The 26,728-nt window shown below is 43.8% G+C and overlaps 1 protein-coding gene and 1 non-coding gene across 3 annotated transcripts in view; one reads left to right on the top strand and one right to left on the bottom strand.

Moving 5' to 3' along the window:
• Positions 1–26,728, bottom strand: part of LOC137611931 (contactin-associated protein-like 4) — a 56,877-nt gene that overhangs the window by 14,265 nt on the left and 15,884 nt on the right. Inside the window, exons 2-12 of one of the 2 annotated variants that reach the window (XM_068340107.1) lie at positions 22,192–22,302; positions 14,353–14,546; positions 11,385–11,532; positions 10,539–10,736; positions 7,710–7,885; positions 7,482–7,628; positions 5,636–5,903; positions 5,369–5,515; positions 4,807–4,966; positions 1,064–1,170; positions 138–257 (exon numbers count right to left, since the gene is read on the bottom strand). In XM_068340107.1, the coding sequence (XP_068196208.1) occupies positions 138–257; positions 1,064–1,170; positions 4,807–4,966; positions 5,369–5,515; positions 5,636–5,903; positions 7,482–7,628; positions 7,710–7,885; positions 10,539–10,736; positions 11,385–11,532; positions 14,353–14,409 (1,528 nt within the window). In that variant the 5' untranslated portion in view covers positions 14,410–14,546; positions 22,192–22,302. Of the gene's footprint in view, positions 1–137; positions 258–1,063; positions 1,171–4,806; positions 4,967–5,368; positions 5,516–5,635; positions 5,904–7,481; positions 7,629–7,709; positions 7,886–10,538; positions 10,737–11,384; positions 11,533–14,352; positions 14,547–22,191; positions 22,303–26,728 lie in introns of those variants that run through there. The other variant, XM_068340106.1, reaches the window with a different exon arrangement.
• Positions 4,262–4,344, top strand: trnal-uaa (transfer RNA leucine (anticodon UAA)). The gene has a single exon. It is a non-coding gene; the product is annotated as a tRNA-Leu (tRNA).

Raw genomic sequence — 26,728 nt, 5'->3', positions numbered from 1 at the left:
AGGAGAGGAACACAAAGTGAAACGGAGAACGAATGGAAGATAAGGGGATGAAAGCATAATGACACAAACATCATCCTTTACAATTATGCACATTTTATCGGCGGGAAATCCTGAGGGACGATGGGAAGATGTGTCACCTGTCATGTTGCAGTAGACCAGCTGTGGTTTGATCGGTCCGCTGCCGTCCACGTCGATATAAAAATGTCCCGACGTGTTGCCGTAGTGTTTGTAGGCCTCACAGGACGACTCGAACACGGCTGGGAGAGAAATAATGAGATGAGCGTCGGCATGATTCGCATCAGCATCAACATGCCAGAGCCGAGGGGGGATGAAGATCACACACACTGGAGGATGATGGGTAACGTTTGATATGTATGCATCACGCCCAGAGTGAAGACAATTATCTTAAGTTTTATTTCCGCATGAAGATTCATCCAAATTGAGGAATAACGACTCCCCTGGTCTTCCGCCCACCTCCTCTGTTTTCAGTCCTCCTTTGTAGTTTTTACAGAATCATCATCAGAGGACGGTTATAGCATCAGGCGAAAATAAAAACAAATTTTATATTTTTTTGTTGATAGCATTTGACATTTGATAGATCTGATTATCAACAATCAGTTTTGTTTGGATCCTGGAACTATTTCCCAATCAGGTTTCAGTTATCCGCCTCAGAGTGCTTCCTAATTTATGATGCATTTGGATGTTTATTTATGGCTGCAGTCTCATCAACGTCCATCAGATGACGCATATAGATTTGATAAATATTCAACAGTGAGGGGGGAGAAAAAAAATCCTGAATGCTAAGTTATTTGAAAAAGTCTCCAAGAAAACAAGAAAGGAAAACAAACACCAGCAACTTTTTTTTGTCCCATCATAACTCACGACATGAAGAGGACCGATGGGAGCTGCCATCTGTCATCTGAGTGCTCTGGACCCGACAGGTCCTTTAAAAGCAGACGGAACCAGCGTGAGCTAACCTGCTGACGGGACTCTAATGGATCAATCGCGGCCGGCGGTGTGGTGCTTACTGTACGGGCCAATGCGTGTCTGATGGGAGACTTACGACTGTGGCACGTCGCGCCGCTGTAGCCGGTGTCGGAGCAGTTGCAGTGGAAGACGGTCCAGGACTGCGTGCAGCGTCCGCCGTGTTCGCAGCGACTGGGAGAACACCTGAAATACACACATATTTTCATGCATTTCTTTGAAAATGTTGACAAAACACTTTTTTTTTCATTTGGAGACAGGTTTTATTTCTTTGGAAGTAAAGCCAATAAACCTCTCTCTCTCTCTTTTTAAAAAAAAAATTGTTGCTTTAAAAAAGCTGCCAAAGCAGTTTTTGTTCTCAGAATCCATTTTCTTACGATGAATCTGGAGAATCAAACCTGGACTACGGAGCCGAGACTGTCTATTTACGTCTGTCTGCATCAAACTATTGACATATGAACTTTGTTTGACAGAATCTGAGCGAGCGTTTGCCCAAATTCCAGTGAGATCCTGGAGAAAACAGATGACCGCACAGAAGCTGTGTAGCGTTAGGATGAAAAGCGTTGATTCAGCAGCCTGTCGTTCTGTTGGTGTGTGTGCAGCTCACCTTCATTTATCCTGAAGCTGCTTCTGTCTGAAGTCAGCTGGTTAGCATTGTCTGTAAATTCATGTCGGTGTGAGCCTGAACGACCGACGACTCATTTGTTATGTTTTTGTTCCACACAGAACTAAAGTACAAGAAATGGATTCCTCACACAAACACACACATGTTGTGTGTTTACAAACTATTTAAGGAGCATGGGGGGTTTGTACCCGTGTGGACCTGAAGTGAGGTCCCCACTAGAAAATTCATTCCCATGGGTGACCAAAAAGTCAGGCTACAGTCCCTATAAGTGAGTAAAAACAAACGCACACACACACACACGCGCGCGCGCACACATACACACACGAACCATAAAAGCTAACACAGATAGCTTTTGACGCTCCGTTTCTCCCATACAGGTGAAACAAAGCACCGTCAGTGATGGATAACCGGTCGGGTTCCTTTCAGACGGGCTACAGCTATTGGAATGTCAATCACCCAAACACAGTATTCACACCCAGACCTGAGGCAGCCAGATAGCAGCCTTTTTAGCCCTATCTCAAGGTCCATCAGCGCACTATCCTGCAGCGCTTTGTGAGCCACGCGCTCAATTTAGTCCGACCACACCAAAAATTCAAAAGAAGCCGTTTCCCTTTTTCTTCAGACAGAACGTTTTTTTCAGACGGTCGCAATAAACCGGCGGCGGATGAAGGAATCCAGATCCTCAAGCAGAGGGATCAAGATGTCTGCCCTGTCGCAATGCAAACCAATCCAAGACTTTAAACAAAGACTAAATAGGTTATTTAGCTGTGAGACATTGAACTAAAATGTATGCCATAGTGAAATCTTTTTCTTTCATTAGAATCACTTCAGTCGGAACCGACTAATAACAGCTTGACCTCCTCTGATCAAACACAAATCGGACGTGCCTGGAAATGAACAGCAGCTTTAAACGGTTTGTACCGAAGCTCCTCTGTTTCACCTCTTTAATGGACTGTTTCCTTCAGCTAATACGCTCTGCAATCGGCAACAACCTCAAAACACACAAACACACACCAGCGTAGATCTAATAACCCGCTCTGATGTATGACGCCTCGTTTCTGAGTCCATTTTCCACCTGACTTTACTGTAAAGAATATCCCTTGGGCCCAAAATTCAATTAGCGGGATTACACTGGGAACATATGGTGGATGTATTTTTTCCGTCTTTCTCGGAAAACTTCTTGTAGGATTGCTTCGGTGAGCGGTTACTGTATTCAGCAGAATAATAGTCTGATGAAGGCAGAAAAAGGGATATTTAATCAAAAGCACTCAAGCAGATTATCTGGAAATGATGTGTGTGTGTTTGTGCATGTGTGTGTGTGTGTGTTGCGCCCCAGAGGAGGGGTTATAATTGTCATAATTATCTCGTTAATTTTGCTCCTATTTGGCATGACACCAGAACAGCAGATGATTTGTTCTGCCCTCCATCATCTCCTCTGCTTCTCATGATGGATTTTTGTCATTTCACCATAAGTTATGAAAAAACTGCATTAAATCCATGAATGAATATCCCAAAAGTCAGAGGACAAAGGGGTTAAATGGCTGAAATCTCTTTCTGTTATATAGAAATAGTCTCTTCTTTTTTTTTTTTCTTCCTTGTTTTAATCATTCCGGTAATTCCAGGCAGTATCCCTGTTCATTTCCTGCTGGACAATAAACTCATTACCTGCCTCCCATTCTCCTCATCATACATAACTGAATCGCTAAAGGACGTACAGATGGTTGCAAAACCCAAACACACCTGCTGGTTAAAATATTTTACACGTAATTTCTCTTTCCATGCAGCAACTCCATTAAAAACGACATTTATGTAAAGTAACTTGACATTTTTTCGAACCATCACATTAGTGCATTTATCACATTCGACTCTAGCAGCCAATCACAAAGAGGGAAGGACTAAAAAAATATGAAAAACAGCAGATGCCAGCTGGTGCATAGAACAAACGTGCACATTAACATGTCTGAACATTACATTCGGTTGTGATTCATGGCCACAACTCCAGGTTTATGACAAAAGGCTCTGATTCGGCCACAAAAACGTGCTTCTCTTTAGTTCTTTATGAAATAACGGCACCAAAAATATATTTCCTGGACCTTCCTGTTCAGTTTCATGGAAATCTGTTGTGTAGTTTTTACATGTTACGCTGATGAAAGGAATCACAATTCCATGCCAGCCCCAAAAAAGAGCTGCCAGACAGGAAGTTCATCATTACTCTATCATTAGTGCACCAGAGGATCTGAACAGAACTACATCTCTGGATTCCATTAAACTAATGGAGACCTCTGTAGGAGTCAGTCGCCGGTGCTTCGATAAGTTTTGATCTCTTGGATCTGCACCAACATTTAATGGAGTCCCTTCCTGGCGTTACTCACGTCCTTTGATGAGTCTGAAGGTGATGAAAACGGCCTCCCTGGCGGGGGTGAAGGATATGATTTTAACCACTTTTAGGGGTAAACCTTTTGAAGTTTGACCCAAATTCAAGAAGGAAGAAGAGCAGTTCACATCGACGTCTGTTAAAGTTTATTTCTTTTATTCTCCCTGCCTTCTGGTGATAGTCTTGCCCACTTTATTGTCACAGTGGCGAAATTTATGAATGTACAACAATGAGGAAGTATGAAGCTGATGATGACAGTTTTTCATGTCCTGCATGTCACCAGGATGACCGAGTGGTTAAGGTGTTGGACTTAAGTTCCAATGGGCAGAAGCCTTCGTGGGTTCGAATCCCACTCCTGGTAATTCATATGTCATCAATTCCAAATTCATGCCATATGAACTATTATACTGCACATGCGTGCAATCATGTGAGGTATTTTCATAACGAGCCCCTTTTTCTTGTTCTACTTAAATCCTGGTCCCTTCATCAATATGGCTGACCGATAGTCAAACTGCTCACGATTCAATGAACACCAGTAGTCGTGTTCAAATCCCCCTCCTGGATGCTGGATTGTGCTCACATGTAGAGGATTAGAAACTATTCAGATGAATCCATTCAAGCTTCCTCTAAAAATAGGTCCTGTTGGGACTTCCGACACAAACAGTTCCTAATTTAAGCAGAGTGGTTGCGTTCGATTGGACGATGGAACCTGGACTACATAATCTCTTCCTCCACGTTGGGCTTGAACTCAAAGCCCAAACAGCTGCTGCTGGTGTGACGGGGCTCGAAGCCACAGGAAATTAAAACCAGTTTTTGGACGGACCTGTCGATGATTCCACACATGTCGATCTGCAGGTTGCTGAAAACTCCCAGTTGCTTCTGCTGCACCAGGATCAGGTCCACGTTCTGGTTGTCCAGAGTCAGGAGACGCATGCATCCCTGGAACTCATTAAAGCGGTTCCTGCATTCCTCAGCCGGGCATCCTGGAACCCAAAGAGAGAAAAATCTGAATTATCTGAATTAAAAGTCCTGCTGCTATTTATTTTTGGATGTGAATTCCTTTTAATGTTCAACAGTTTCCCTTTTTCTGTTTCCATTTTCTCATAATGTAATTTTATCAGAACGTTCAGCAAACCAATTTTCGATTGATTCATACTTCACAAAAGCAAAAGTAAACAAACCACATTTTATTATTACATATATATTTTGTTTAGTTTGTTTATTATTTTCTTACTATTAATTGTTTTTGAGTCTGAACTTCAAAATGTGATTATTTTGTAATTTGTTTTTTGTGCTTTTAAAAATTAAAAAAAAAAGGAAAATCAATCAGTTCTTCTACAAGGTGTTGAACGCTGGGGAGGAGGCATAAATTCGGCTTCTCTTACCACCAAAGAAGAGCTGATCCGCGATGCCGACAGGAAACGAAGGGCTGGCCTGAGCGCTGCCTCGTCCGTCGTCCAATGAGATGCTGAGACGACCCTGTCTGGAGTTCAGCTCCACTGAATGCCACTGGCCATCATTTAGAGCCGAACCTAGAACCCGAACAACCATTAATCCACTCAGACAGAAAAGGAAATGTTTGTGTTGATGCACATCGCGGTGTTAAAACCACCTGGAGGTGCAGAGGTTACGGGTTCAGGATTAGAACCAACCTGCGCTGAGCTCCAGCAGCGCCCTGCCAGATTTATGGATCTGCAACCGGAGTCTGGCCTCGCTCAGGTACAACCACGCTGCACCTCCTTCCTGCGGCAGGGCAAAGGTGAGCAGGAGTCCCGCTTTGTTCCAGGTCCTGAACTGGAACCCCACAGATACGTCTCTGGGGTGGGAAACCGCTGGTTTGGGCAACTGGAGGAAGCTCTGGGGTCCAGGGAACGTCACGGCGACAGAAACCGGCTGAGAACAAGAGAAGGTCACGTCGCCCTGAGATGGAGAGGAGATGAGACTGATTACCAGAGGAATAAAATGATATAAAACATGAATATTAATCAGTTGAAGAGGGAGTAAGGATGTGACCTCTATGGGCTCATCAGTAAGGCTCCTTCAAGGGGGCGCCAGTGTTTCCATAATGACAGCATGGCTTAGAATAAAATTAGGAAACCCAATAAACACCAAACACGACAATCTTGGCGGTCAGAGATAAAGACCAACAGGTCCATTGCTAAGGCAGTGGCAGGAATATATATATCACCCTCCGGATCTCTGCTGGGAATGTCAGTCTGGCATCCTATAATGGTCTGGAAACACACATGACATTTAAAAGCCCTTTGTGGGGCAGTTAAGGTGATGCACAATAATCCGTGCTTCTGCTCATTGCGCAGTAAAAAGTTATCTTAAAACCTCCATCGGTCGGAGGATTACGGCGACGGCTCGTCAGTCCTCCTTCACACTCTTTATTCACACCCCGGAGGAAGCGTCGTTTAGTCCCTGTGCTAAATGGAACCATAACTTCTGGCTACAACCTTAAAAGCCAAATTACCTCTATTAGTTCTTCAGCCATGCGTGTGAATCTCTGAACATCCTCTCTAGGACTCCATGTTTTCTCTTTTGCCTGAGCCTTTTTACAATAATGAGAGCATTTATTACTTCCTGCAGAAAGACTTCGCAGCCTTTCTCTGTTAATCTGATTCTACTCATCACGACCGCCGGAGCATCCCAGGGTCCAAATGGCTGAGACGACGAGAGTTACAGGGCCGTCTGCTCTCTTTTATCGTAGCTTCACTTAGCAAAAGGCATCCATAGCAAGCCAAAACTGAAGGCCGATCAATATAAAAAAAGAAACCCCCCCAAACACACACACACACAAACAAACCCATAATTGAAAACCAGATGAAACGTTACCCACGAGAACACGTCGATATCAATGTGTGGTAATGTAAGCACTGCGCTGAATAATTAGTCACAGAAAAACCCCCCCCCAAAGGATTCCCCGCTAAGAGTCTCGAATCAAAGAGAAAGCTGTGAAAACATTGCAGGATGAACGTCCATTGAGGACAAACCGAATTATGTTGACGAAATGTGTGGGAAGCATCACAAAGTACTTCTGACATCTCTATCAAACATGTTCTAGTCTCTGTTTCCTGGACTTTCTTTCCCCTTTTCGCTGGTTTTCCTGTGTTTTGATGTACACTCGGACTTTTATTCATCACTCCAGGGTTATGGGATTCTTTCAGCACATTTGTAGTTCAGATTTTCATCACTTCCTCCCCTGAGGTTATTGTGTTTTTACCAGCATTGGTTTTCTTGTTTGTCTGTTAGCAGGATGACCACATAATTCTGGATGGGTTTTGATGAAAGTCTTTAGAGTTTTGAATCCATTGGATACTGGATTTGGGCTTTCTAAAAGGATTCTCTAATAGTGCAATGATGGGAATACTGTGAGGTCATCAGCGTAAGATCTAGCTCATGTTTCAAGTTATTGATCTGGAGCTAGAAGCGAAATATAAGTGATTTAATCTAATTTACACTCTTCGTTCAATCCATTGGTTGGGTTTAACTTACCGTCACGGTGACCTGCTGGTCTTTGTTCTTGACCAGTTCTATCAGGTTGACGTTGTTGTACAGCAGGTTTTCCAGGCATCCGTGGAAGTTATTTTTGGACATGACCGGTTTCTGAGAGTCCAGGTTCTGGACCGTCCCCAAACTCAGCTGGATTTGGATGAAACAAATTGGATGAGTTCAATCCAAACAGTGTTGGGTAGATAGCGGCAGCAGAGTTTCCTGCAGGACCTGCTCGATGTCCCAACGGCTGAACTCTGCCGGGATCTGAACCCTCTCGATGTGTCTGTCCACGGTCAGGTTGAGACGAGACCCTCGTCGCTCCACCGATACGTGATGCCAATGCTGATCGTCTAACAGGCTGCCGAGAGAAGCGAGACAACGCGATCCGGATGACGAAGGCCAACCTGGAAGGGATGAAGAGGAGGAGGAGGAAAAAGTCGTTAGCAGAGGAAGTTGGAAGACTCTCGGAAGTGACCAACGGTAATGAGAGCATCTTTATCGGGATGAATATTTTCATTTCCCCGTCTCGCACCGGGAGAAACAGGCTGAGGTCAGACAGTCTCATCGCCCCTCGAGATTACAAGATATCTGCACAGCAGAATCCGAGAATTTGAACATGTGATAATCCGTCTTTTGAAAAGCCGAGGAGAAAACAAAGTGAGACCATCATTAATGATAGATGAGCAACAGCGGGCTCAAAGCTTTGGATCCATTTCTGCAACCTCCCAAAGTACCAGGGAGAGACACTCTGGGTTTCTGCTGAGGGAAGGAGCTGCAGAAGATCTGAATACAAACGGCCATTAAAAATGTATCAGGCTCTCTTTAGGGAGATGCAATTCAGACTTCAAAGAGAAAAATGGAGAGGGTTTTTAATGTGGTGGACAATTGTTGTCTTGATAGGCATCAAAAAAACACTTCATATGGAGAAAGTTGGGATGCGGATCTCGCGATGGAGAGGAAGTCTCTCCTGTCAGCAAAGTGAATGTGATCAATTATTTGATTACAGTCTGGACAATCGATGCGAGGGAAGCGATGGTAGAAAAGAAAGGGATTAACGGAATGATGGTGGTTGTCGCTGAATTTGATTACGCTGTGATTGACTGGAAAGACGAAGCCGGATCAATACGAGGTCAAGGGCAAACCGAAATTTCATATCAATTAACATTGAGAAGCAACTTTTTTTCTTATCTGTGCTGCTATCAGGCCTCTGTAGTTGTTTTATATGGATAAAATCACAACATTGCTGAATCCCTGAGGAAGATATGTGATAGGAATCGTGATCACCAAAAATCAATAGGTTATGAACCGACGGAGCTGAAAGGAGCTCAAAAAATCTACAGCTAAGACTCACTAAAGGAATGAGAAGCTCTAACAGACTTGTGTCTCGGTATCATGTCATCACTCCGCGACTCTAAGTCTGATTAAACAGGACGATCGCTTTCACAAGCTGCTGTCTCTGTTATCACCTTCAAACAACATCTCCGGACTTTTGGGAAATATTTTATCACGTTGATCATTTCCCCGCGGGTCGGGTCTGGTGAAGAAAAGCGAGACAAATAAAGGTATAGTCGCTGTAAAAAATGTTACATGATCCAATAAGAAAAGACTTCCAAAGACTGACAATCCATTATGAAACTGCATAGTTTGGGAAAATGTTGAATAAAGTTTAAAAAGAATCCCGGCTCTGCTTCTCCATACAACACTGAACACTGGTTCCGATTCCATCTATCCATCGTATTTTCCTCCCTAATATCATTGGTAAGCAAGCCGACAGCCATGGGTGACAAAATAACCCAAGTGACGGATGTAAAAAGTGATAAATATCAATATTAGCCCTCAGCACGGTCTGACAGGAATGGATCCGTAATGGATTGGTTGGTGGACGAGCAGCATTGTGTGCAGATAAGAGTCAGGCCTCCTGGTTTCTCTACAGCAGGTATACTCGCTCCGTCAAGGCCTGGAGAACAGGAATTTGTCCTTTAAATTAAATTTTCTTGGTATTCAGGACAGGAGTTTGGCATTAACAAAGCAGAGCGGACTTCCCATGAGTCAGTGAACGCAGCAGAAGTCCCTAAATTACACAATGTGCAACCTACAAAACCAGAGCATAGAGAGGAAGGGGGAGAAAATGAGAGCTGGAATGATGACAGAGAAGGAGCAATAAAAACGGAGCTCCAGCAAAGGAAAATGTCAAGGAAGTCAAAAAAATGTGGCGCACAGCTGGAGGAGGCAGACTTCCCCCGGAATGAAAGATCTGTGGAGGTGAAACAGGAAATACAAGAGGAAGAACAGAAAGAGAGGAAGAAGAGTTTGTGGTTCTCAGCCTGAAGCAGCTCCTCTATGTCTCCCATGAACATTTATTTGAGAGGGATGGATGGATGATGGATGGATGGATGATGGATGCTTACATACGGTACATACAGAGACATAATTATCGGCATCAGCAACCTTTAACACTTTAAGTGCTGGTTGGATGTGGTTTCCACGGAAACCAAAAGACTGGAGGCCATAAATAGTTTTCGACATCTAAAATGAAGATAAGGCTCTATATATTTTTTGTTTTTTTACAATATAGTGTTACTTATGAAATGCATGAAATGTTACAGGAAGTGAAGGAGATAATGACATTTTATTTACGTGATGAACACATTTTGAACGTTTCTCTTTCAAATAAGTTAAAAAGCTGAATTGAAATTATCTTTGTAGCAAACAAAAAATGCTGTGAGCATCATCCTTATGTCGCCTTTGGGCTTTTTCAAAGCGTTGAACTGAATTTAAAAAGTAAATTGAAAAAAAAAAGAAAAAAAAAGAGCACTTGTCCATGAATAATAAATATTTGAAAACTATTTGCATATATATATTTATTTTACCTGGTTAATGGGACTTTGTGATTTTGAGTGGTGAAAAATAATAAAAATAATAAAAGCATAACTTTATTTTAATGTTTCAAGATCACAATAATTTCCAACTTTACAACTACAATGAATAAAAACAAAAGAACATAAAATAAAATCCACTTCAACTGGACATTTATATTTTATTCCCAGCCGGTCGTACCTCGTCTGAGCAGCAGCTGAACTCTTCCTCGCTCCAACTCCAGGCTGAGACTCAGTCCTTCCTCTCCCTCTGCGTGTAGCAACATCCCAGAATTCCTCAGGGTTTTAAACTTCAGAGAGACCACATCTCTGGACGTCCGTCTGGGACTGAACTGGTACCGCAGACCGCCGCCGCCGTCCAGACTCACCACGTCGGAGGCTGAAAGACAAAGGCCGGTCATTTCTGTTCGATCTGTTTGTTCTGCACTTCAATAGAATTTAATTGGATCTTTAACTGGAGACCTGTTCTAACATCGTCTACCCAGAATCCTTTGGTGTAATTCTGCTGACAAGCAAACAAACAAACAAACAAACATCTGAAGGACGGATTCAATCGGATGCTTTTTATTTATTTGCTGCTTCCAAACCTCTTCCTGACAAAAGCACAACCAGTTTGACCAAATTTAAGTTGGAGCTTGCAGGAAGGGAACTTCCTGCCCACCTGATCATGTACCCCCCCCCCCAACCTGGACGCATCAATTCAACGTTTTCCAGAGAATTAAAGCCTCAAACACGGAGGCGTCGACTCTCACGCCCACCCCCCACATTCATCTGAACATTTGATTAATGTCGCCTCAAAAAACAATCCTTCTTACCATAAAATAAATAATTCAAGAGCCCCCCCAACCCCCCACCCCCCATTGAGCACTTTAATTACTTGTATAATAAATCTGAGAATGTTTTAATCATGTATACTGAGGTAGATTAAATATTTGCAGAAAACGATCCTCTGAAACTTAATTTATTCAATTACCACCAGCAAACATAGCTCCACGTTTCTATGGCGACGGTGAAGGAGGAGACTCACTGTAGGGACATCCGTAGGCCTCCAGCCGGAGTCCGATCCTCCCGCTGGGGTTCCAGCCCAGAGGGATGAGGCGCAGGAAGCGAGCGATGGCCGGCTGCTGCAGTTTGTACTGAACCACGCTGTCGGCATTAGTGTTACCTGGAAAAGACTGGACACACACACACACACACACACACACACACACACACACACACACACACACACACACACACACACACACACACACACACACACACACACACACACACACACACACACACACACACACTAGTCAAACCTGCAGCTCATCTACATCCATCTGCTAAAACCCCACTCTGATCCGACCCGACCCGGAAACCACCAGTCTGAGATGACACTGACTTCTCTGCGGTGCTGATGCTGTTGCCACGGCAGCAGAGGATCCAGGAGATCAAGCTAGATTACACCTGACATTGTTTTGGTGATGTCCGCTTTGATTTTGATAATTGACTGCTCACATCCTTCCCGGACGGCTTTAGTGGAGCGATTAGAATTCAAAGCGTGTTCCCGTGATCATGTGATGCTCTCCTGGAGGCCAATCTGGATCATTTTTTTTGCGTGATGCTTCATGTCTGTCGATGTTTCACACGGCGAACAGATCGGCGCGTCTCCTGTTCGGACTCTGGGCCAAATGCCAGCTGGTTTCTCTCCTCCTTTCGTCTCCTTCCATCTCACCCATCTGCTGATCCATCCTAATTACACCCCCACCCCCCCATTCCCCTGTGAAGCTGACATGCAGGTTAACCAGCTCTCCCACCGTCACATAAAAGCTTAGACACATCATTAACATATTAATTCCTCTTTTATGTTGAGAGGGTCTTATGATTCTGTTCCTGTTTCAAACTTTGCTCTCTCAGCTGAGGAGAACAAATTTATTGCAGGATAAAAATCAGCTCATGAAAATCAGTAAACCGGACTACATTAGCGTGTCGTGCTTTGCGTGTATGCAGTACATATGCCGAGTAGATGGGAGTTTCAACACGGGGTCACGTGTGGCTATTTTTAGAGCGCCGAGCGCAGCTTTTCCTCGCAGCCGATGGGCCAGAAAGACTTCCACATCAGCGATGGACTTAAATTAGAAAAAAGAAAACACGCTTCTAGAAATACAACCTCCCCCACATGGCCAGGAAGACAAAGAAAGCAGATGTCAGGATTGTGTTAATTTACAGCCGTGCTGTTCAAATGCGAGAAAAAAAGAAAAAAAAAATCATGGCAGATGCTCGGCCAATTAAAAGGAAATTCTATATACATAAATCCTTGCATTCGTCTAGAAGTTACGAAAGAAGATGGAAGGAAAAGAGGAAAGTTCTCTTTGGTCGGTCTGAAGAGAAGAAGCTTAGCATCTCCGGAAGCATGATCCGGAAGCTGTGGCTTAATTTTCTCCTCTGACACATCCTGTAAGACGAATAATACGGACGCTGAGAAACACTTTGAGATGTGACTGCGTTCATGTTGAGCATCACAGTAAACTGCTTCTAAGCCCTTCCCTGCCAGCAGAGGAGATCCTCAGTTCCAAGATGAGCTGCACAATTACCATCCACAGCTCTGAATGAAAAAGTTTCCTCTTTGCGTTCCGCACCGTTTCATTTGGTGTGTGATGCTTTCAACTGACGGCCAAACGATCAAAGCTGCTCGGTTTGGCCGTTGGTGGCCAAATCCTGACCGATGTGTCACTGCTGGCTAACCTAGCTTAGCATACAGACCAGACTCAAGGGATCACAATTAGATGACAGAATCTGTTGTTTCTACATCACTGCTCAAATGAAACCACCTAAAAAAAAACTATTAAACTGTCTGAAATACCAAAGCACTTGATGCAAGTTTTATTTGACATTTGAAGTATTTCTGCTAACATAAAATGAAACCTAACACACACACACACACACACACACACACACACACACACACACACACACACACACACACACACACACACACACACACACACACACACACACACACACACACACACACACACCAGGAGAAAGTGACTCTCAGCCGCCTCTCCGTCCCGATCTGCGTCCATCAGCAGCAGCTTAAGTGTTTTGGCAACAGGTCGGCGCAGTCAGCAGAGCCCTTTCAACACCTCATCCATTATTAATACCGAGTCAAACGCTCTTGATGACGGCGATTATCTCCTCAGGATGGAGCGGTCCCTGCAGGGGCCCCCAGCGCCGCCGCCGCCGCCGCCGAATGCCACAGTGAACGTGAGCGTCGCAGCGGAGGAGCTGTAATGAACCTATACGGCGAACGGAGCACCTGAGGCCTCTACGAATAGTTTAACAGGACAAACTGAGACCAAGTGTTTGGATTCAAATTATGGGGTGTCACGCTGTTACGGCAACCAACTTTTGATCTTTCTGCAAAGCTACATTTTCCTTTCAGCTCATTTTTTATAAAATTCTTTGTTAAATTCCTCATAATGATGTTGTTAACCACATAACTCTGATGCTTTCCTGCCGCCAATGACCTCAAGGATGTCGGTAAACTCGTGACGGTTGACGAAGAACGTTTCTGATTTTATCGCGGCGACAATTTTTAAAACGGTTTAAAATTTAATGCCTGAATTGTTTAAATTATTTGACTTGAGCGGCGATTAGTCATCTGCAAAGTCGTCTGTAACTGCCTGCTTAGCCCCCAGGTTGTAAAAACATTCAGCAAATGATGAAGACTAATTAAAACTACAAACAAATGTGTGAGGAAAACGTTTCCTGTTTGCTGAGAGTTCTTGTTAAATGAAGCGTGGGGTGCACAGGTGCGCCGTGGGCGTCGGCTCCACCGACCAGAAGGTAACGCTTTCAAGCTAATCAGCTCAGACATATGGAGGATCTGCTCCATCACGATGACAGGAGGTCGACGTCTGACGCTCCTCTGGTGGTTCCCAGCAGAACCTGGAAGGAGGAACCCCCAGCCTCCTGGAGGGGTTAGCGTTAGCGTCTCGGCGCCTCACCCCGATGCTGTCCTCCTGTCGATACAGTTTCCAGTTGTGCCCCGCGTCGCTGAACATCAGCAGGTAGGACGACAGCCAATCGGAGCTGCCGTAGCGACCCTGGGTGGCGACGGCGGTGATTTTCGTTCGCCTGCCGAGGTCGACCTCCAACCACTGGTCGCCGTCGGAGGCGACGGGCGACCAGCCCCCAGCGCCTGTAGCGAGGATCAGAGAGAGATTGGTTTGTTAAATGTCAGCCGGCAAAGGATTCAGTGTGTGTGTGTGTGTGTGTGTGTGTGTGTGTGTGTGTGTGTGTGTGTGTGTGTGTGTGTGTGTGTGTGTGTGTGTGTGTGTGTGTGTGTGTGTGTGTGTGTGTGTGTGTGTGTGTGTGTGTGTGTGTGTGTGTGTGTGTGTGTGTGTGTGTGTGTGTGTGTGTGTGTGTGTGTGTGTGTGTGTGTGTGTGTGTGTGTGTGTGTGTGTGTGTGTGTGTGCGTGTGTGTGAGACCTTTGAGCCACACCTGAGATCACATTTTAATGCAGTAACAGTTTGAAAGCTATTTCAAAGTAATGAGGGACACAGTTGTGTGTTTAACTGTTGTGTGTGTGTGTGTGTGTGTGTGTGTGTGTGTGTGTAACTGGTGTGTGTGTAACTTCAAAGACACCACAGGAGTTTTTTTTAATGGATGAAACTGGTTTTCAAACATGTTGTGTGCGTGCAGAACGTTCCGTGTGTGCAGAACAGAACGTTGCGTGTGTGCAGAACGTTGCGTGTGTGTAGAACGTTGCGTGTGTGCAGAACGTTGCGTGTGTGCAGAACGTTGCGTGTGTGCAGAACGTTGCGTGTGTGCAGAACGTTGGGTGTGTGCAGAACGTTGCGTGTGTGGAGAACGTTGTGTGTGTGCAGAACGTTGCGTGTGCAGAACGTTGCGTGTGTGCAGAACGTTGCGTGTGCAGAACGTTGCGTGTGTGCAGAACGTTGCGTGTGTGCAGAACGTTGCGTGTGTGCAGAACGTTGCGTGTGTGCAGAACGTTGCGTGTGTGCAGAACGTTGCGTGTGTGCAGAACGTTGCGTGTGTGCAGAACGTTGCGTGTGTGCAGAATGTTGCGTGTGTGCAGTAGGTTGCGTGTGTGCAGTAGGTTGTGTCGTCACGCTGGAGAACGTCTGCCTTCGTGAATAATGGGAGCTGAACTCAACAACACGACGCAGCCTTTGACGACAGTTTGACATTTGTCTTTGAACGGAGACAATGCGGTTGTGTCGGCGGCGCGCCGGATGATCGACTGTCTGGGCGCACAAACGCATCACCGTGACGACGTCTAATCAATAATAGGAACTGTCAACGCGTTACAGGGGAATAAATGATGATTTCAGAATGGTTCAAAAAATAAACCGGATTAAATCTTCATTTTCTGTTCATATGAACCACATATCAGTGAGCGGATCTTAATCACATTTCCCAAACAAAGTGTATCAATAAGAGCTGTCATTGATCAGTTGATCAGAATACCAGAACATTTGATTCTTGTGCTCCTCAGAGGCTCAGGCTTGATCTATTGATCAGAAGTGCAGCTATAAAAGATATCATCAATATAGTTTGGTGCCTGACATTGATTGGTTTTACAGAACCACAGCATGTTTGTATCCTTTCCTGGATTACACAGCAGAGTGCATCGTATTGATCGATCGATCAGCTGTAGTCCAGGTTAGCAGGTGGAGGAAATAAGATGAAGGTTTGATGAAGCATGAAGACGAAGGGAGAGCAGGGTTCTTCCTGTTTGCAGCTCCGCAGTGTGTGTGTGTGTGTGTGTGTGTGTGTGTGTGTGCGTGTGTGTGTGTGTGTGTGTGTGTGTGTGTGTGTGTGTGTGTGTGTGTGTGTGTGTGTGTGTGTGTGTATAAAGTGCTTTCTCAGGGCAAACTGACGTATCGGTGCTCAAACACCAAATGGGTAATGCCTGCCGATCAGGAACCCACTGAGTCTGCTGGGTAACATAGAACCATCTCTGGGTAACATAGAACAGTCTCTGGGTAACATAGAACCACCTCTTGGTAACATAGAACCCCCTCTTGGTAACATAGAACCATCTCTGGGTAACATAGAACAGTCTCTGGGTAACATAGAACCACCTCTTGGTAACATAGAACAGTCTCTGGGTAACATAGAACAGTCTCTGGGTAACATAGAACAGTCTCTGGGTAACATAGAACCATCTCTGGGTAACATAGAACAGTCTCTGGGTAACATAGAACAGTCTCTGGGTAACATAGAACCACCTCTGGGTAACATAGAACCACCTCTTGGTAACATAGAACAGTCTCTGGGTAACATAGAACAGTCTCTGGGTAACATAGAACCACCTCTTGGTAACATAGAACAGTCTCTGGGTAACATAGAACCACCTCTTGGTAACATACAACCATCTCTGGGTAACATAGAACCGTCTCTGGGTAACATAGAACCACCTCTTGGTAACATAGAACAGTCTCTGGGTAACATAGAACCACCTCTCTGGGTAACATAGAACCACCTCTCTGGGTAACATAGAACCGTCTCTGGGTAACATAGAACCACCACTGGTAAAGAAACCTCTGCGGCGGTGAGGAACCGTGTCATCTGGCGGTGGTGAAGCCTGATCTTTCAGAAACCAAAGGCCAAAGCTAATAAGCACTTGACTAGCAGACATGTTTGCTGACAGGAGAGCACAAAACAGACACTCTGACCTTTCAGATCAAAGTCGGGAGGAGAAAAGAGGGAGAAACCAGCTGAGGAACCAAGAGGTGTTAGAATCTCCTCCGTCAGAAGTGGAGTAACGGTGGACTGATGGAAACACCTCCTCGGAGCTGTCACTTTGAATTAAACACATCCACATGGTGTCTTTGTTCACGCAGGTGAAGAATCTCACCTTAGCGCCGTGTGATCTCAATTAGAGTCTCAATGAAGCGTTTCTGATGGATATCTTTATAGTTTCATAGATTGACAATTTCTACGTTTTTTTAATATATTTGTTAGCTCATTGCGCATATCTGTTTATAGTGTACATTTCTGTTTATTGTGTATTTTAGTGTTAATGTTGGTTTTCTGTGTGTTGAGTCGTGTTTTTGCTCTTTGCACTTTGCATGTCTTTTTGTGCACCAATCCTGCCTTTCGTACCAATACTGCTTTATGTGCTTCCAATTGACCCTTGAGGACAAAGTAAGTTTTTTTTAATTGAATTAACTTTACCATTATTTATCATAAATATGTCCAAATGATAGACACAACGTTCTTTTTGGGTGTAGTCTCCCCTCATTGTTCCCCTACCATCAAAAGGAACTCATGACCCTTCAGACATTGGGTTCTAAACATCTTAAATTGTGTGGGTTTTCCTTTAATCAGACCTTCTTGTGTTTTGCTTTTTCCTTTTTAATTATCTCTTAGACGAGTGAACATGGAACAAGTCAAGACTCGAAAAAAATAAATGATTTTTCCTCTTGCTTAACTTTTAATCATTCAACATTGATCCAGAATCTTTCATATTGTGCATAATTAGTCAAAAGATGTCCAGGACTGAGTTGGACATTGTAGGATCATTGAGCCTTGAACTGTTTTATGGGATCTTATGCAACAGTACAAGACATAATTCATTAATATAGGAAGGTTTTCCTTTCTTCAAACTGTTGCTGCTGCTGTCTGACATCTGAAACTCTGTGTCTTGTTAGAACCGAACAGGATGACGTCTGTCCGGCGCTGTTTCTCTTTGGCCACTGAAGGGAATCCAAGCTTGACTTGAGTCCGGTCTGAACCACAGCTCCTTTACAGGGAACAGATGGGTGGACACGTCCAGAAAGGACCGCTGAGTCGTTAATAATGCACCGTTATTCCACCTGACAGGTACATTCTTGGAGAGAGAAAGGAGTACACTGAGGAGCGACGTCGAAGAGAAGAAGGAAGATGAGGAGGAGAGAAACGGGTAGAGGGACAGGGGTTCGGGATTTACATGAGAATAGGAAGTTCGATCATTTAGTCTGAGTCCAAAGCTAAGCCTCTAACCTTATTAACTACTTAGGAGGTAATTTTAGCATTGACCTTGATTGTGTTATGATTCTGTTTGTCTTGCCCTGTTGGGGTGTGGGGCAGGAGGCGGGGCCGAGCCTGTGGGTGGAGCCTCATCTCGGCACCTGTGTTAGATGACCACACCTGTGCTTCATCAGGCTGATTATCCTGAGGCTATTTAGTCCAGGGTGTCGTCACCTTCTGAGCCTGAGGGCTTCGTCTTGCTTTCCGGCCTGCAGTTTGTACCGTTTTGCCTCAAGTCTCTCGGGTAGTGTTAATGTCTGGTTTTACACCAGGTATAGTAGAACTCCTGGTCATTTCAGTTTGAATTTCTTCCCCCTTTCATGATTCTAAATTCAAGACGAGGAAACTTTTTATTGCGAGCTACTTGAACCGGTCTCAGATTAGCGTGACTGAGGTCCCATCCACTTTGGCGGCTCTACTTTGGGTTCGTTGGAGTCAGGAGTTGGACTTCATTCCTCGGGGAGCTTTATGGGATGGGCCTCTGCTTCCAATTAAAGTTTAATTCAACTTTTAAATCTCATTCATTAGAAAGTGATTACTGCGGCGGAATAATTGTTTTTAAATTCCGTTCAGTATAATTGGCATCAATGATAATTGGCAGCGTTGCCTGAGAAGAGAAAATACTTAAAGATGAAGACTGCTATTACCATTTGGAGAAAAAACTGTTTAATTAGCTCTTACCAAGAGAAAGTGACTGTGGATGGAGTGAAAGTAATGATTACAAGAAAACAATCCAGAGGAATAGATAAAAGAACAAAAAAAGGGAAGGAGAAAAATAAATCCTGAAATGGAACTAAAGAATAATTCTGAGAGACTCGTGCGTACCCATCTTCCTCAAACAGATCTTCATCTCCAGTCAGCTGCCAGTCACAGCTGCCCATCCAATTCCGACTTGCACGAAATGTTATTTTCATTCACCAAATATTTCACATCGCTTTTCAGAAAGTATCCAGAGTGCATTAAAAATAATCTGAGTGCATCTCAGCAGACACACATTTATCTGCACTGAGCTGCGAGATAAAACAAAATGGTCAAAAAAAGACCGGACTGACTTATTGGCTTTTAGACAACCCAAAAAGTCATCTGACCTTCATGATGTGATTCTTATTGTCTGACTTCCAGTATCTGTCACTTTAGTTATATTTACAAAATTAATACTTGGTTGAAAGATTCACTCCAATTCCTCAAAAGTGTCTCAATTTCCATGAGGAGATAACGAAACATCCTTCAGTCTTGTTTCATACAGAGGCATAAAAATGAACACGTATTAAACCCTTACTGAATAAATTTAAAGGAATGATGTGGTCTCCATCACCTGCATGTACGTAAACCCACATATACAGTAGCTGCACGCTGCAGGTGGTGTTCCAGAGATAATCGCTTCATTTTGTATTCAATTACGGAGTAAATGAAGTGAAATCAAAGCCGCTCCTCTGAGAACGACTGGAGGAGGCAGAGTTAGCGGCAGCAGCAGCAGGAGATGGAAATGAGACGTTCATTTATTCATCGATTTTCTCTGCAAACAGCTGGATTCGTGTCAGCTGTATACACTTCGTACTGCAGGGAGGAAGACGCCACTTCCACAGTTCAATCTGCACCATCAGAAGGCGGCGGCGGCGGAGTGGAGGGCGATGATGCTCTCAGCGGGAACTCGGTTAGTTGATCACGTTTGGATGGAGATCTGTCGACCGCTGAGGGTTTGAGGAACATGTTGGTAAAGATGATGCTAGAGGTTGAGTTGGACTAGGATGAAATTTAAGCCTCATTAAAATTACATTTTGAAGAGGGCAGACTAATTTAAAATGCCTTTTTATGGCAACTTAAGCTGTGAATAACGTCTGACCCATGGGGTCGTAACCGTGGAATTCTACTGAAATTGTTTTATTTGCTCAGGTTTTGGATTACAAACCCACAGCAGAGCCTCACCAATATAGACAATTTGGATTTATTGATCCTTGTGGACCAAAGTCACTAATTCAGGGGGTCAAACTCATTTTACTGAAGGCCACAGCAGCATAATGTAACTAAATGTACTTTAATGTAATGTAAAATAAATGTAACTACTCCTTCATGTTAAATAACTTTTAATTTATTACTTATTCAAGTTACAAACATCACAGTTACACAGAAAAACTATGTTTGCTTGTTGTTCTCCTATAAAATACATTCTTTTAATTTGTCAGGTTACTAAACCCACAGAACTCCATCAATCAAGGATCAAACTATCAATCAATAAAGAGAAATAACATCAGACACAAGTTAGGACATTATCTTTGTTCAAAATGGTTTTGTCAGAGTTAAAATGGGATGAATTACTGCATTGTGGGAAATGTAGTTTTTCTTCAAAGCACACTTTTGACCTATTTATTTTTAGACACTCTGACCTTTTATGCTCTGGCGGGCCACACAAGATGATACGGTGGGCCACATTTGGCCCCCAGGCCCTGAGTTTGACACATGTGCACTAATTGAATGGTGAATTATTTGATGATTCAGTGACGTTGTTGTAGGATGGATGACGTCGGTTCTATTAAAGCGTGAGTGATGATTGCTCTTCCTTTTGAATAAACCGAATCAAATCAGTCAATCTTCAGGTCACAAAGTCAAAACAACGAGCTGAGATGGGTTAAAATGCACCGTGGAGATGATGACGGCATAAACTTCCCATTAAATTTAAATGTTTCCTGAAACAAACGCGACTACAACGAGGCGTCTGGCAGCAGGTTTACAGTCGGACCGGTGACGTTCAGCAGATGTTTGCTCGCGGCCTCCGTCATCAAACGTTCCAAGGACTGAGCCGCGTTTCTGCAGGCTTTGCCTCGTTTGGCTTCCCAGGTGGTGAAAATCATTCCGATCCAGATTTACTCGCCTTCCCTGCCGACTCGGCGCTTTGATGTCAGAATAAAGCAGCAAAGCCGGTTCCCTGCAGAAAGCTCCACAACAAACCCTGATTTCCATTTAGTCAGAGCCTCACATCACCTTCCAGGACAGGACTCCCTGCTGGGTTTTCATGTTGGATGAACAACAACATTCACACTCATCCTTCTGGCAACACTCACATCCACAGAGAGTGTGAGGGAATTCTGCCTCCAGTGCTGTAACAACATTCATTTGTTCGACTCGGCGCTTCGTGTTCCACCGATAGAGATCACATCCTGGCAAAAAATAATAATAATAATAATCCTGGTAAAGTGATCCTCCATGGGATCCAGATAATCCACTATTAGCTGCATTCATAGATCTCTGAAGGAGCGACGAGAATCCTGCCAGGAGACAGTTTCTAATCTAGAATAGGGCTTCCTCTTGGACCAGATTAATATCATATAATCACATTACTGGAGACATCCTTATTTATGATGTTATTTATGTTCTGAAAGAACATGTGAGTGAACCACGGATTCTTAAAAGTACATTTCACCCCAGTGAAACACAAAAGATGGAGCATTAGCTCAGACTAAAGATCCATTGAGCTCTGCCTGTTGAGCGTGATTCCACTTCCTGTTAGCGGGTAAACACTGCGGTGAGCAATTATTGTAAGTACATGAGTACATGAGCTCTGGCGGCGCTTCAATTCAAGCCTGTATAAAAGCAACGAGTGTGAAATAAGAAAAGCAGCTGGGAGGTGATTTAGACCAAAGAAGAAGAAAATCAACTGGCTTTTTAGGTTCATTATAAAAAGATAAATTCTCTCTAAGGACGTGTGTTCGTTAAAGGAGGTTGAACTATCTGGATTAAAAGAGGCATGACTATATCAGACGGGATCGAACAACCCATCGGCCCATCGGCAACGGGATCTCTTCCTTACCGTCTCTCCTGTTCAGTTTGGCGAATCCTGGTGCGTGACTGGAGGACAGCCGAGAAGAGCTGCTGAAGGACGTGGGAGGCAGGTTGGACACGAGCGCGACGTCACAGACCTCTGGGGAAAACAGGAAGATCCAAAGTTAGGGCTTCAGATTCAGATTCATTGTGTTCTTTCGTATATCCGAAAGCTTTTACTTTGAAAATCCCTTCCTTTTTTTGAAATTCTGCAATGTGCAGACAGCCTTTTATTTTCTACTGTAGCTGATCTTTCCCTCGCTTTCATCTGGATGTAAATCTCATGCAAATTTCCACCACATGATTATGAAATCGTTTGGTGAGCAGAATGAGCAGAAATCAGCATAAATTACAGAATCAAACAGATGTTGTTTATTGTAAAGTACTAATTAAAATATGTGACTGACATGTAGATTTAGTCATCCTGGCTTGAATAAAGACGTATTTCAACTAATGACATAATATTTGACTTCGTCCTCCAGATCTGAGCGGTTCTGTTTTTGGTTTCCGGTGGCTGGTCTCAGCGTGTTTTTTCTGTCTGACGGCGCCTGATTGCGTTGTGCCACAGACCGCTGATGGAATGGAAACACGTTCATTCGTCATGTTCAGACAGTGTGTTAAAGGGAAGAGTGTAAGAACCAGCAGGGATCCTCACACTCTTCTGACAGAATAAATGTGGTGACAGAAGATCTTTTGTTCATGTCATCCTGTTAACACGGCTTCTGCTAGGTGGAGCACAGCAGTGCTAGCATGGGAGGTAATGACCGACCCATGAACTTGACATTTTGATAAGTTTCATCCCTGGTCAAAGACCAAGACCTTACAAAAGTTCCCGATGTTGGTTTTAGGAGGTTTCAAGCACCAATCTTACCAAGACACCCAAAAAAAAAAAAATGACCAAGCAAACCCTAAACCTAACAAACAAATGACTAACCAACCCCAGTCTAACCCAACCACCGCCAACCAATCAAACCACATGGAGGATATCAACACTGACTCTATCTGGTCTATCGGCCACTCTCTGTCTCTGTCTCTCTTACCCTGTCCTTATCTTCACTGTATTTCTTTTCCACCCAACCGGTAAAGGCAGATGACCAGAGTCTGGGTCCTGTCCGGAGTTTCTTCCTCAATGAGGGAGTTTTTCCCCTGCCACTGTTGCTTATGCTTGCTCTGGAGTGTTCTGTTGGGTTTTTCTGTCTGTTAAGGCAATTTGAAATGTCTGTTGACGTGATTAAGCACTATATAAATAAAAGTTGATTGATTGATATCACCACATCTGATCCAGCTTGTTGGTTCTGTCTTTTGGCTTGCGAAAAAACCAACCGAGGTAACAATTCGACCCTCCTGACTTCCAGCATCTCTCCACTAAGTAATGAGTAGAGTCCTGAGGTATTCACATGATGAAGGGTTCATCATCTTTCCTTTGGAGTCAGTGGATTAACACAGCGCTGTAATAACGTCCGGCTGGATGAATGAGCAGCGTAATTCCTCCGTATTAATGGCTGCAGTAATCGCATCGTGTTGCGGAGATGGATGGCGTCCTGACAAGCCAGATACCGATGGAGACGTATTAGCACTGTCAGAGGCAAAATGTTGAACACTGTAATCATTTATGGATGAAATAAAAACATCGTACATTATACACAATGTATAATAATTATTCCTTTAATTGGCATATCTCTCCAGGGAGCGAGTGATTGGTTGCTGTTCAGGAACCTTGTCTTTATGCAGCCTTGGCGGCATGCAGATGAAGCAGATGGTAAAGACTGGGTACATTCTTGTTTTCATTCCTTATTTTGTTGGCTTTACACTCCAAACATGAATTACCTGAGAGAGCTTCACACTCATCACTGAGGAAGGAGGCTGATGGATGATTTTTTTAGGAGATCTTGTTAAAAATGGAGCCAGATCGCCTCAGGTGGAGAGGATGGAGATTCATAGCTTGCCTCTGTTGTTTAGAGCCCATAGAGCAAAGGATTGTGGGAGGATGAGGGGTGTTTACATCAGTGATGCTGATCAAACACAGTCTGAATCAGTGTTTTAGGAAGCTTGAGCTGCTAATCTGAAGATGTTGACCACATTACAATTAGTCACATTTACCTCAATACAGATGGAACTTAAATGACAGAAGAGAACACACCATTTCCAAGGCGGAGCAATCCCTCATGTCTCTCCAGCTCGTCCTTTTACAAGCTTCTTTTAACTTATAAATAACATTAATCTGCATATTGCTCTTTTCATCATAGTCTTTTCGATGTAGGTGTCTGTATTTGCGTCTGATGAGGAAACTACAAACTTTCATTTGTTGTTTCAAACAGTTTTGCATGATCAAAAGACATTCAATTGATTCTTGATCCTTTCTGGAAGTTCTTGTAACACAATTTGCTGCCAAAGAGGCGATTGAAGGAGGCGGGAGAATCTGTGAAGCGACCAACAATAACTGCTGTCGCAAACAGAACAATGCTAACAGGCAGAGAAGATGATTTTTACTGCTTCTCAATGGCTGACAGGAGAGTGTGAAACCGTCCCAGGGGTCCTGTCAGAGTGTGTGTCTTCAAAAAGCCTTTTCAAAACATTTTAAACTCACAATAGACAAGTTTTTATGGCGGCGGTGTGTTATCAAATGAGGTAAGCATTGATCGCACAATGTACCGACAAAATAACGACACCATCTGGGTTTAAAGTGGTTCCCCATAAACACTGCTTACACTATTAGTAATGTACATGGAATTCTGTCGAACACTTCCTGAAATCTCCAAGTGTCTTTTTTTGTTTATTTACCACACTCTCAGTTTGTTGTAGTAGTTGTTTGTACAGTCCCAACTGAAGGCAGCAGAAAGTCACCAATGAAATAAAATCTCGTCTGGAGTTGACGTGTCATGGCCGAGGGTTGTTGGGCTGGAGTCAGGACCAACTTGGTGGGTTATGCCTGGTAAAGGCAGGATTTCCTCACAATTATATCCAGCTGGAGTCAGGACGTACTCTGGGATTCTTCCTAGTAAAGGCAGGGTTTCCTCACAATCAGATCCAGGTGGAGTCGGGACTTACTTGGGGGGGTTATGCCTGGTAAAGGCAGGGTTTCTTCACAATCATATCCAGCTGGAGTCAGGACTCACTCGGGGGGTTATGCCTGGTAAAGGCAGGGTTTCTTCACAATCATATCCAGCTGGAGTCAGGACTCACTCGGGGGGTTATGCCTGGTAAAGGCAGGGTTTCTTCACAATCATATCCAGCTGGAGTCAGGACGTACTCTGGGATTACTCCTAGTAAAGGTAGGGTTTCCTCACAATCAGATCCAGGTGGAGTTGGGACTTACTTGGGGGGTTATGCCTGGTAAAGGCAGGGTTTCTTTACAAACATATCCAGTTGTAGTCAGGACTTACTCGGGGGGTTATTCCTGGTAAAAGCAGGGTTTCTTCACAATCATATCCAGGTGGAGTCAGGACTTACTTGGGGGGTTATGCCTGTTAAAGGCAGGGTTTCCTCACAGATATTTCCAAGTGTGTGCTCATGAGAGAATAGCTGAGTCTCCTAAAATACACACACACACACACACACACGCACACACACACGCACACGCACACGCACACGCACACACACACACACACACACACACACACACACAAACCCCACTACGGCTATTTTTGGACACAGTCATTCAGAGGTCGGTTATATGACCTTATCCACAATTTCAGTCATGTGAGTAAAGTAGGAAGCGTGATGTCATTAATGATCTATTATTATATCTCTCACTCTGCTAGTAATCAGGATGGATCAATAGGGACTGGGACATGCCAGAAATTACCTTACTTTGAAATGTCATTCATTTAAGACTGGGAGGTAACTGTGCTTTTTAATTAAAATATTTGATTCAATCAACGTAATACTAATCAATAGCTCAATAAATATGCAGTATTTATAGTGTATACAGTAAGAAAGCATATACTGCATGTATGTCACTCATCATTCTTCATTTGTAGGAACAGAATTTTTAAGAGTAGAAAAACTGCCCGCAGTGCAGAAAGCCAAACCAACTCTGCCTCCGTCTGAAGCCTCCCTGTTAATGGATGTTTTTCTGCAACCTCTGAGACAGGAGCCAATTACTGTGATTCACGCCGCGGTCCGATCCGGCCCACAAGTCTCAGAACGAGGCTCAGGCGTTGATTAGTCTGTCAACATCAGTGTACTTCATTTCAGAAGCGCGAGGTCTTCATCTGCCTCTTGATATCCACCACAGCCTGATTGGTTTGCTTTTTAAAGGAAGCAACGCAGCAACGAAAGAGACGCACGGCAGCGGTCCTCTGGTCTGAAGAAGGTCCTTTACACCACTTGAAGGTGAACTCATACAAGCAGCAGACAAATCAGCCAAAGGTTGGAATTACATGAGCAAAAAAATATAAGACAAGACTTTTCTAAAGGTCTTTCCGAGATGATCTTCATTTATCTAATTTAAGATTTGAAACGGTTCCCCTTGCTGCTACCATCTGTTTGGACAGATTTCTCTTCAAAGCTTGAAGAACTTTTGT

This window comes from Antennarius striatus, chromosome 18 (genome assembly GCF_040054535.1).
Source record: "Antennarius striatus isolate MH-2024 chromosome 18, ASM4005453v1, whole genome shotgun sequence".
NCBI classification, from domain to species: Eukaryota; Metazoa; Chordata; class Actinopteri; order Lophiiformes; family Antennariidae; genus Antennarius; species Antennarius striatus.
Note: the sequence above shows the minus strand (reverse complement) of the source record. Positions and strands in the feature narration are given on the sequence as shown.